This window comes from Pristis pectinata, chromosome 4, assembly GCF_009764475.1.
Source record: "Pristis pectinata isolate sPriPec2 chromosome 4, sPriPec2.1.pri, whole genome shotgun sequence".
In the NCBI taxonomy this organism is placed as follows: Eukaryota; Metazoa; Chordata; class Chondrichthyes; order Rhinopristiformes; family Pristidae; genus Pristis; species Pristis pectinata.
Genome location: NC_067408.1, coordinates 93,752,045 through 93,764,223, shown reverse-complemented (window position 1 = coordinate 93,764,223; position 12,179 = coordinate 93,752,045). Strand labels below are relative to the sequence as shown.

The 12,179-nt window shown below is 41.4% G+C and overlaps 1 protein-coding gene across 1 annotated transcript in view; it reads right to left on the bottom strand.

Moving 5' to 3' along the window:
• cfap91 (cilia and flagella associated protein 91) overlaps nucleotides 1–12,179 on the bottom strand; it is a 64,203-nt gene that overhangs the window by 35,530 nt on the left and 16,494 nt on the right. Inside the window, exon 6 of the mRNA XM_052014465.1 lies at nucleotides 303–478. Coding sequence (XP_051870425.1) covers nucleotides 303–478 — 176 coding nt within the window. The remainder of the gene's footprint in view (nucleotides 1–302; nucleotides 479–12,179) is intronic.

Below are 12,179 nucleotides of genomic sequence, written 5' to 3'. Positions count from 1 at the left end.
AAACCATTGAACTATCTTTTTTGCCACATGGCTTGGTGCAATGGCTGCCTTTAAGGCCTGAAATTTTAGATTTACAAGTTTACTTTATTAGTGTATACCCATTTGCATGGTTGAATATTTTATTGGGAGGAGAAACAATTTAGGGGAATTATTTTTATTAATTTTATTTTAATTGCAAGTCAAAGCACAGCATGGAGTGCTCCATAAATGATCAGTCATGAGCATTATGTTACTTTAACTGTCATTAGATTACTAATTTACTCATTACTCTTGCACATTGTTGAAGTTTACATACAACTCACCAAATTTCAATGCAGCCAGTGTGAGGAGTTCAGGAGCTGACCCAGGACGCACAACATATTCTGGAGAGTATGGGTCAGTTTGTGTTTCACTGTCCCTGTAATCCGTCTGCACCCCTACTGTCCGCCTGGATGGAGTCTGAAAATCAAGATCCTCACAGTTTGTCAGAGAGCCATCCCTGGAAAAAAAATTGTCAGAAAATAAATACAAAAGAAAGCAAAGTTACCTCCAGAAATTTTAATTTTATTAAGGCACGTAATTAAACCCAAGATGAAACCACACCTGCACAAGATTTACAGTTGGCTGTCTAGATGTAAAGGACTCAGGCAAATTCTTCCACAAACCAACAAAAGAAAATACCTTTCACAATCTCAGGGTACTCAAAAAAGTTTGGGAATATATTCATTGCTGAATTATGGCAGCCATTTACTCACAAACTGTGATTAAATAAGTGACCAGATAAGACGTTATATTTAAACCATGAATGCTATTGCTTAAGAGATAAACCCGAAGTAGGACACAGAAATAACTCCCTTTTCATCTTTGAATAGTGCTTTGGGTTCACTTTGACTGGGAGGGAAAATGGTCTCTGTTCAATATCTCAACAGTCCAGCACCCATAAGTACTCTAATCCCAAGTTATGTACTCAACTCTCAGGAGTGGGACTTGAACCCATGATATCTGACAAAAGCCTCAATATTCAGATCATGTACTTTTGTACAAGGACCATGGGCATGTCTTCTCAATGGCATGCCAGATCTAACATGATTGGAATAATTGCTGGTGCCCTGATATTATCATCTCTCCAGGGTTATTGTTTCATTAAAATATTGTTAACACTTTTCCTACTTATTTCCATTTATCTTTCATGTATTGTTAATCTAAGAACCTATTATTTGCTTATGATCAGACTCTGCTTGCACTCATTTAATTTTACAACAATAGCTTTTGCAGGTTTTCCCTCAATTTTCTTGAAGGAACCGAGTCTTATTCATGCCTGTGGCAGTGCCCAATGCCCCCTTGACAATTTTTTACCAAATAGGAATTTGTTATGCTTAAGCCAAGATGATCAATATTGGAAACTGTTTTGATGTGGAGATTATGTCCAAAAAATGACCCTGTCCTCAACTGCACACTTTTCAAACTAAATACATTGGAAAGCAATTACTTTTTTTTTGCCTCTTTGGTCCACAGACAGTTAAGCCAAGTTCAGTCGAGTTGGAAGCAAATCTGATCCTTCTAGCCTGCATGATTTAATATCTTACTACCAAATTATCAAAGAATAATAAAATGATGCAGTATAGACAGAACCCATTCACCTCACAAAGCTCATGCCAACTCACTGGCATAGTTATATAGCAAGCTCCAGCCTAATGCAATTTTTCCATAGTGCTACAATTTTGTCTTATTAATTATATTCCCTTTTGAAAGTTACTGTTTTCACAACTCTTTCAGGCAGTGCATTCAGATCACAAAAATATGTTATGTAGAAATATTTCCTCATATTGCCCTTAGTCCTTTTGCCAACCTTAATTCCTTTGGTGAGACTGCAGGTGCTGGAATCTGGAGCAACAAACAATCTGCTGGAGGAACTCAGCAGGTTGAACAGCATCGATGGGGAGAAAGGAATTGTCAACGCTTCAGGTCGAGACCCTGCATCAGGATGGTCCTGTTGCAGGATCTCGACCTGAAATATTGACAGTTCCTTCCCCCCTGCCCCCCAACAGATGTTGCTCAACCTGCTGATTTCCTCCAGCAGATTGTTTGCTCTTAATTCCTTTCTTTACTGGTGCTTCTGCCAATGGAAGTGATTTATGATTTTGAACTCTCATCAAATCTCTACTTTAGTTTCTCTGCTCGAATAACAATTCAGGCTTCTCTCATCTCCCCACATCATTTAAATCTCTAGCATCAGTCAAGTAAATATTTTCCAGGCCCACAGCTTTCTCTGTTCCTGCAGCTGCTTTAAAACTATATTTAGTTTATAAATACATAAATTCTAGCATCTGCAGTCTCTTGTGTCTCCTTTAGTTTACAATGTCTTATCCTAAAATGTCATCGATCACACGTCTGCTTATTTAACCAGTCTAAGTCCTTCCGAAGACTACCATCTTACCCATCATCTTTGATTCACCTTCATGATTGAAATTATGTCTTGTCCACCCATCCAGGTTACTAATAGGTGTCAGAAATAACAACCGTTCCAATAGCAAATCCCACTTTTCGCTATTTGTGTGAACACATCTTCCATCTGCTCTGTACTTTATCTAATTTCATACCCACACTGATATTGTCCCTTTAATGCAACAGACTTGAATAATGCTCTTTTATATTATCTGGCACTATTCCAAGTAATATCTAACAGTCCATTTACATAAAATTTACCATACCATTCTCATTAACCCTTTCCATTATTTTACCAAAAATGCAATCTAATTAGTCAAATTTGATTTGCCCTTAGCAAATTTGTGCTTTCATTTATTAGCCCATATTTTTTCCCCAAATTTAATTATCATGTCCAATAGATTACTCTCCTTAGATAGTTGCTCAGGATCAAGGGGGACTTACTTCCATTGTGGTTACCAAAGTGACTGATAAGGCCAGTATGGGAACTACAGAACAGTCTGATTTTAACCAGGGCCTCAATATTGAGGATGTGGCATGGGAGAGAACACAGACAATGGTTCTCTTATCCTTCCTCTGAAATTGGAGGGATTTGCACGGAAGGGTTAGTGCTATCTTTCTAGTGCTTGGAGGTGTCTATTTTAGGTAGTTCTACGTGAGAAACATATGGGAGGGCACGACTTCTGAGGTCTTGATCTTCCTTAAATGGCCAAAAGTTATGCTGGTGCACTGAAGACAATGGTGACGATTTCATCATTGATGGCTGCCTTTGCTAAAAGGTGGCTCCTGAGATAAAAGAAGTGATCCTTAATTGTCAGAAAGCAATGTTGTACATCAGGGGTAGGTTGGTAGAGAACCATTGTTTTGTGGATGTTGAGCATTCTCTTGTGTGCTTCAGCAAACAAGTTGACTTTGGCTTGGAGCTCAAGTGGCTACTATAGCATGAACAAATTCCCACTAGTTCTGAAGTTACCTCCACTCTGCAGGGAATTTGTTGGAAGTGATGTATAGCATTGGAACGAATTGAAAGAAATTGTTGGGATCAGTTAATTAGGTTCATGGTTTGCATACAATTATGAAGCAAGCATAAAATGGAGACAAGTCCCTCTCATTTCATGAAGCTGGACGTTTTACTGAGGTGAAAGAAAGTCCAAGGCCACATATAGCGGTTTATGCTGCCCCCTGTATTTCTCTTGAAGTTGTTGCCCCGTTCCACTGTGTCTCTAGATGGATGGAATTTACATCTTTATGGAGCAGCTCTTCGATCACTGATAGAAGATGTTTTGAGAAGGACCCTGATGATGACTTTCCCTGTGGCAGATAGCAGAGAGACCTGTGTAGTTAGAAATCAGATGCTGCTTTTCTTGAATACGATCAGGATCACAGCATCTGAGGTCCCCTGGTATATCCTCTTCTTCCCAGATATGAAGATGAGATTGTGGATATGTGAGTAAAGCTCTTCATTGTCGAGTTTCAAAATTACAGCAGAGATACAGTCTTCTCCTGAGGCCCTATTGTCTTTTTTAGTTGGGTTGGAGCCTTTAAGATTAGGAGCGATGACAAGGCTATACCGAAAAGGCTGCTGTGGATTGGAATCAAGAGTGCTCACACCGAGAAGAGAGTCATGGTTGAGGAGGTCTTCAAAGTGTTCCTTACAGTGGGTGTTAAGAACATAGAACATTACAGCACAGTACAGGCACTTCAGCCCAGGATGTTGTGCCGACCTTTTGATCTACTCTAAGATCAATTTAACCATTCCCTCGCACATACCCCTCCGTTTTTCTATCATCCATGTGCCTATCTAAGAGTCTCTTAAATGTCCCTAATGTATTTGCTTCTACCAGCACTCCCGGCAGCACACTCTATGCACCCACCCCTCTCTGTAAAACACTTACCTCCGATATCCCCCCCTGTACTTTCCTCCAATCATCTTAAAATTATGCCCCCTCATGTTAGCCATTTCTGCCCTGGGAAAAAAACTTCTGGCTGTCCACTCGATCTATGCCTCTTATCGTCTTGTACACCTCTATCAGGTCACCTCTCATCCTCCTTCTCTCCAAAGAGAAAAGCCCTAGCTCACTCAACCTATCGACATAAGACATGGTAGCATCCTAGTAAATCTCCTCTACACCCTTTCTAAAGCTTCCACATCCTTCCTACAGTGAGGCGACTGGAACTAAACACAATATTCTAAGTATTTTTATAGAGCTGTAACATTACCTCGCGGCTCTTGAACTCAGTCCCCAGACTAATGAAGGCCAACACGCCATACGCCTTCTTAACAACCCTATCAACTTGCATGGCAACTTTGAGGGATCAAATAAATAAATAATTCCTAATCAAATAAATCTGCCCACCACTGAAGTAAGACTCACTGGTCTATAACGATCTATGGACTGAGACCCCAAGATCCCTCTCTTCCTCCATACTGTTGAGAATCCTGCCATTAATCCTATATTCTGCCTTCAACTTTGACCTTCCAAAGCAAATCACTTCACACTTCTCTGGGTTGAACTCCCTCTGCCACTTCTCAGCCCAGCTTTGCATCCTATCAATGTCCTGTTGTAACCCTCAACAACCTTCTCTACTATCCACAACACCACCAATGTTTGTGTCATCTTCAAAGTTACTAACCCACCCCTCCACTTCCTCACCCAAGTCATTTATATAAAAAAAAATCACAACGAGCAAGGGTCCCAGAACAGATCCCTGCGGAACACCACTGGTCACCGACCTCCAGGCAGAATACACTCCATCTATAACCACCCTCTGCCTTCTGGGCAAGCCAATTCCGAATCCACACAGCCAAGTTTCCCTGGCTCCCATGCCTCCCAACCTTCTGAATGAGCCTACCATGAGGAACCTTATCAAACGCCTTACTAAGGTCCATATACACCACATCCACTGCTCTACCCTCAATGTGTTTTGTTACATCCTCAAAGAATTCAATCAAACTCGTGAGGCATGACCTGCCCTTCACAAAGCCATGCTGACTATCCCTAATCAGACCATGCTTCTCCAAATGCTCATAAATCCTGTCCCTAAGAATCTTTTCCAATAATTTGCCCACCACTGAAGTAAGACTCGCTGGTCTATAATTCCTACTCTCTTTCTTGAGCAAATTAATAACATTTGCCACCATCCAATCTTCTGGTACTACTCCTGTGGCCAGTGAGGACGCAAAGCTCATCCCCAAGGGCTCAGAAAATCTCTTCCCTCACTTCCCGTAGTATCCTGGGATATATCCTGTCCAGCCCCAGGGACTTGTCTATCCTAATGTTTTTCTAAAGTTCCAGCACATCCAGTTTCTTAACATCCTGTTTTAGCTTATCAGCCTGTTTTACGCTGTCCTCACAAACGTCAAGTTCTCTCTCACAGGTGAATACTGAAGCAAAGTATTCATTAAGGACTTCCCCTACCTCTTCCGACTCCAGCCATGTTTCTTCCTCTATCCCTAATTGGTCCTACCTTCACTCTAGTCATCCTCCTGTCCTTCACATATGAGTAGAACACCTTGGGTAGAAGTCCTACTCGCCAAGGACTTCTCATGCCCCCTTCTAGCTCTCTTAAGTCCATTCTTAAGCTCCTTCCTGGCTACCTTGCAACTCTCCAGAGCCCTGTCTGACCCATGTTTTCTAAACCTTAGATAAGCTTCTTTCTTCTTCTTGACAAGATATTCTACATTTTGTGTCAACCATGGTTCCTGCACTCTACCATCCTTACCCTGACTCAATGGGACAAACCTAGCCAGAGCCTCATGCAAGTATTCCTTAAACAACCTCCACATTTCCGCTGTGCACTTCCCCAAGAACATCTGTTCCCAATTTACACTCCCAAGCTCCTGCCTAATAGTATCATAATTCCCCCTCCCCCAGTTAAATACATTCCCATACCATCTGCTCCTATCCCTCTCCAAGGCAAGGGTAAAGGTCAAGGAGTTGTGGTCACTGTCTCCAAAATACTCACCCACCAACAGATCTGGCACCTGACCAGGTTCATTGTCTAGTACCAGATCCAGAATAGCCTCTCCTCTAGTCAGCCTGTCTACATATTGTGTCAAGAATCCTTCCTGGACACACCTAACACATTCCACTCCATCCAAACCTTTTGCACTAAGGAAGTGCCAATCAATATTAGGGATGTTGAAATCACCCACGACAACAACCCTGTTATTTTTGCAACTTTCCAAAATCTGCCTCCCAATCTATTCCTCTGTATCCCTGTTGCTATTGGGTGGGGGGGGGGGGGGGTGGTGGCGAGGGGAACATCTATAGAATACTCCCAATAGAATGATTGTTCTCTTCCTGTTTCTGACCTCCACCCACACTGACTCAGTAGATGATCCCTCCAGGATGTCTTCCCTTAACTGCCTCTTTGTCCTTGATATGTTCGCCTCTGTTCTTGGATCTCAGTTGGATGGGGCATTTGGGTTTGGGTCATAAATAGCCTTGAGGATGCTGAAGAACTCATGGAGGTCAGAACTGTCAGCGAGGTTCTGAACCTCCTGCCCTTTTTCCATCCACCACCTGGACTTTAGATCACAGGTTTTTGAAGGAAACTGTCTCCAGGTGCCTATAGATCTACTTGTTTTCCCAAAAATAATAACAGAATTTCCAGTCCTGGAATTCCTTAAGGTTGTGGTTAATTATCTTCTCAATATTCTAGACATTTTCATCAAACCAGTCCTGGTTCTTCTTGGTAGTGAAGTCAAGAGTCATTTCACAAGTTTCAATTAGGGAAAGCTTCATAGCAGCCTATATGCTGTAGACACCACAAAGAGTCCTGTTGGCTGGGAATCAGTAGGTGAAGAGCTGTCTTAAAACAGTTATCTTTGTGGGGTTCTTGTGAGCTTCAACGTAGATCTTCAACGCAATGTTTCTGTTGATGCTGATGTTTTGGGGTTAGGTTAATGGAAATTATAGGCAGTAATAAAACAGTACCCATCATTGCATGGGTGTTATAGACATCTTTGCAGCATCTCACCTATTAGACAATATTATGGTCTAATAGATTCCAGTGCTTAGACCATGGGGGTTGCTGTGAGTTCTTGTGCTTATCACTTTGATGAAACAAGGTGTTAGTTATGACAAAACTGTGTTCTAAGCATCTTGTCAGGAGATGAGCTCCACTGGAGTTACTTTTCCCTAAACTGTTTGTCTTTTCAGAGAGTTCTGTCCCTTAGCACCTTGTTGTCGAAGTCATTCAGGAGGATCAGTTTGTCACATTCTAGGTGCAGACTAGGATTTTTTCAAGGTCAGAGTACAAATGCTTCTTGGCCTCATCCAAACCTTCCAGGGTTGGGTGAATGCCCTGTTGACCATTGCATGTTGGTTCTGTGTCAAAATGAACCAGTCACAAGGCATTCATCAGTTCCACAGTGGGAGTCACTGAGATGAAGGTCTAGCTCATTCTTGACAGCAAAGCTCACTCCTTGATGACAACATTCTTCATCTAGTTTACTTCTTCAGAGGAAAACGTACCCATCACTTTGCTCTTTAAATTGGTCATCTCCTGTCTATGGTGTCTCACTCAGGACAGAGGTGTAATTGGCAATAGCTAATTCTGAGCTATGGTAGTAGAGCAGTTCAGATCTATTGATAAGCTCACCAACTTGTATTTGCCTTGTTTATCTATCTAGTTAAAAAAATGGCATATATTACAATCCTGTGTCCTTTGGTACCAGCAATATGATTCGAGTTTAAATGGAATAGTTTGTTCCAAATTCCACGCATGACGAACTATTCTAATTTTAAAATACATGGATTATTTTAAAATGCCTGATAAAATTGCACACAGGTATCTATAAAAAGAAATACTGTTTAAACATTTGCAAGAATCAGTTAGGGCAATTTCACACTGCACCAGAATACAACGTACACATAGCCAAATAGCTCATACATGCAAGAAAGTATGCTCATAGTCATATCAAAAATACCTCTTGAAACATTCCATTATTATGGTTCAATAGTTATACTTATTATAGCAGGAAGATTAATTCTGTTAAATTTTAAATTAAATACATTTAAACAAACCCTACAAATGCCATTGTCCCCAGTTAACATAATGAAATCCAGGTTTAACATAGCATTTGCAGAATTAAACAAATTAAATAGCTTCTTAAGTGTACAGGTTTTTCAATTCCTAATTGTAAACTCATTATTATTTATAACAGCTACCAGTGAACTGGCCAAGCCAGTTTATTCTGTCATAATTTTGATTGGAATAACACATTGGGGAGGTGCATAATTACTAACCATGTAATGAATAAATCTTCAATGAAATAAGCTTACAGAATTGCCTACATGCCTGCTGATGTTCCCATAATTTGACTCCTGGGGTTCACCAGCAATGAAATGATACCTACAATACTCAATGACTTGCAGTGATGGAAAGGAAGAAACTGCTAGTTTCAGATGTGCAACAAAATTGAACTTACATATGGCAGTACTCAGCCATCAGCAATAGTAATATACATTGTCAGAGTATAGCACCATGCAATTATTCCAGTGCTTAAGCAATGACCAATTTAATTACTTCCTCAGTATTACATAGTAACCATAAGAAATTTCAATGATACAGACCTTCAAATCCTAATCAAAGTCACACCAAAGACTCGGAGGCCCAGGAAGCCACAAAGGCCCGAGAAAATATATTAGAGGAAATTGGTGCCCAGGACAGCAAAGAAGAGGAATGATTCCTGTAGGTCCTATTGTGGGAAAAAGTTTAATGACTTCACAATGTAGTCAACATCCACCAGCACCTGAACAGAGTCCGTTTACTAATAAATGCACAACACTCATCAGTTGTTCCATATGCCACATCTTATTCACTGAGCTAATAATAACCCCTTACACCACCATTTATCATTCACTTGGAGTAACACATACTCATACACTTGTCATTCTTATTTTTCTGTGGAAACACCAATGGTGATACTTCTCTAATACTTTAAGGTGCCTGTTGTCTGGTAGATCAAGAGCTTTGTGCCAGGTTTGAGGTCCAGATCTTCAAACTTTTCCACAGACTACAAAGACTGTGCTTGATCACTGGAAGCAATGGTGAATTTCATTATCGATAGCTGCCTTCATCAAGAAGTTGCTCCTGATGTATGGAAAGTATTCTTCATGTTCACCCTACACTAACACATCACACACATGCACATATTTCCATCTAGTCAGTCGCAGCACATGAAACACTCACATTGTATCACACTGACTAACACCTTTCCTTCTCTTTGCAAGATAAATTAGCACACAGTGGCTCAGCTGGGAGGGGCCATAGAGTTGCCATGGTTTACCACAGTGAGGGTGCTCTCAATCATGGGCTCAGCCAGAAGAGGTTCAGAGATCACTGAGAATGAATGTGGGCAGATATCCAATCTCCCTTCTCAGCAATATCAAGTGTCCACCAACTACAACGTGGCCATATATTTCCAAGTCAGGGTAATGTGTGATTTAGAGGGGAATTTGGCAAGTGGAGACTTTCCCATGCATCAGGTGCCCTTGTCCTTCCAGGTGGTGCAGAGGTCATGGGTTTGGATAGGGTTTTCAAAACTTTAGTAAATTGCTAGAGTGAATGTTGCAGGGAATATGTGCTACAGTCATGATGCAACAGTGGTGGAAGGTGTGAAATTTTAGGAAGTGGATGGGATGCCAAATATGCAGGCTGCCTTGTGGATGGTGGAAAGGCTTAGGGGAGCTAGGAGGTGAGTCACACAGTGCAAGAAACCCAATCTCTGATCTGCTTTTGTAGCCACAGTGTTTACATGATTGCCCCATTTAATTTTCTGTTCAATAATGCCCCACAAAAGACTGGTGGTGGGGAACATGATAAAGGTTAAATGATGTGGACGGTTACATTCTCTCACTGAAGATGGCCATTGTCTGCTATTTTTGTAGTGCAAATACCTGTCCCCAGCCCCTCCCCACACCATGACCATAGCCCTGTACCTTTCTCAAATCGGATAATGACAAATGCCAATGCAAGAGGCTGAGTACCAAGCCCGACGAGTCAGAAAGAAGAATAAAAACACCATTGCTCCATCTGACAATTGCATCCACCTACTCACATCCTGGCATTTCAGAGACAGAAGGTACTTTTAAGAGGTGGAAGCTGCACACATTGAGTGACCAGGCATGTAGAAGCCGAGTACTGAAGTAATGCATGTGGACAGTTAATGCTTCTGGTTTTGATTTGTTGTATAAAAATGTTTTGTATGTTCATTTGCTTAAATCTGATTTTCATGATTTCTGCAGAAGGGGATTAAGATGGTCACAATGACCATGGTGCACACTGCAGGTATCACAATAATGCTGGACTGCAGTGAAGCTCAAGGTAGTTAATGTGGATGGAAATACAGCAGGCTGGACTGCGTTGAATAAGTCAAGCTTCTTTGGTGTGCTTGTAGCTGAGGATATTGAGACAAATGGGGAGTACTTTTCAGTCTGATTGGACCTATGAAGAAGTCTTGCAATCCTGACTTATGCCTTCTAAACGATTTAGTGAATAAAGAGGCATGTGCTCACTATGGAAACATACAACCTGTGACACACCACAGTGATTAAGTAACTGATCCACATAAGTTTCTGGTCAGTGGAAATCCCTAAAACACTGTGGCAATAATGTCATGGAACTGGTGAGATATCCATCTGTTGGAAATGATCACCACTGGGTAATGCTTACGAGTCACTGCAGCATAATGTTAATTTGCCAGTTGGCATTTTAAATCTGAATGGAAACAAGGTCTTGCTGAGCTTGTGCATGGACTGCCTTACTGTATGAGCCTTTAGCTGTTGAACTGATCCTCATCAGGGATATCAGGAGCACTCTCTTCATCATCACCTTCTAGTTTCTTCCTCCCATTCCTTGCATCCTCTTCCCTCTCCTCTTCCACTTCCTCCATTTTCTTCTGCTCCTCCTATTGTTGCAGTGAGCAAGAATTGAGCTCTCTTCTTTTTGTGAGACTGTGTAGGATGCAGCACAATGCACTTTGAAAGCTTCCACATGACACTCCCTAACAGTCCAAGCAGCGTAATCTAACCCCGAGAACCCCAATGACAACCTCCACAATGTGCCTTGAGGCCCAGTGGTTCTAGCTCTCCAGTACTTCCAAGAGACCCAACTGGAGTGAGCAAACATGGATAATGGACATAGTCTTTGCATGGCATGGCATTGGAATATGGCAGGCACTAGATAACGTCTCAAGATGAAAGTGCTAGATGAGCCCCCCAAATATTAATTATATTGACTATGATCACACACAATTTTGTACGTTCAGCGAAATGACAGCTTTTCCAGTTAACAATGAGCTCTGGCTTGACATGTGGACTCCAGAGTGTCCCTTCGGTTCAGTATAACACACCTGGAACTTTCAGGAAGCCCACAATCTGGGCAAATCCCCACACCTGTTTTCTGGTGCTCTTGTTTCTTGGTGATCTCTGCTCAAAGAGAAGGAGATGAACATTCCTCTCTGTATGAGCCTCCAGGATACTGTTTAATGCAGCAGCATGCTGCATACTGTGATACGTACCAGATTATCAGCTGCCAACATTTGCAATAATATAGAAGCTATGAGGTGCAGATTAAAAAGCAGAAATGCTTGGCTAGAGCTTTACCTGTGGCAAGTGCTTTGGCAGATAATGTGAAGGTAAACCCAAAGGGTTTCTACAGGTATATCAAGAGCAAAAGGATAGTAAGAGACAGAATTGGTCTCCTAGAAGATCAGAGTGGTCGTATATGTGTGGAGCCTCAGGAGA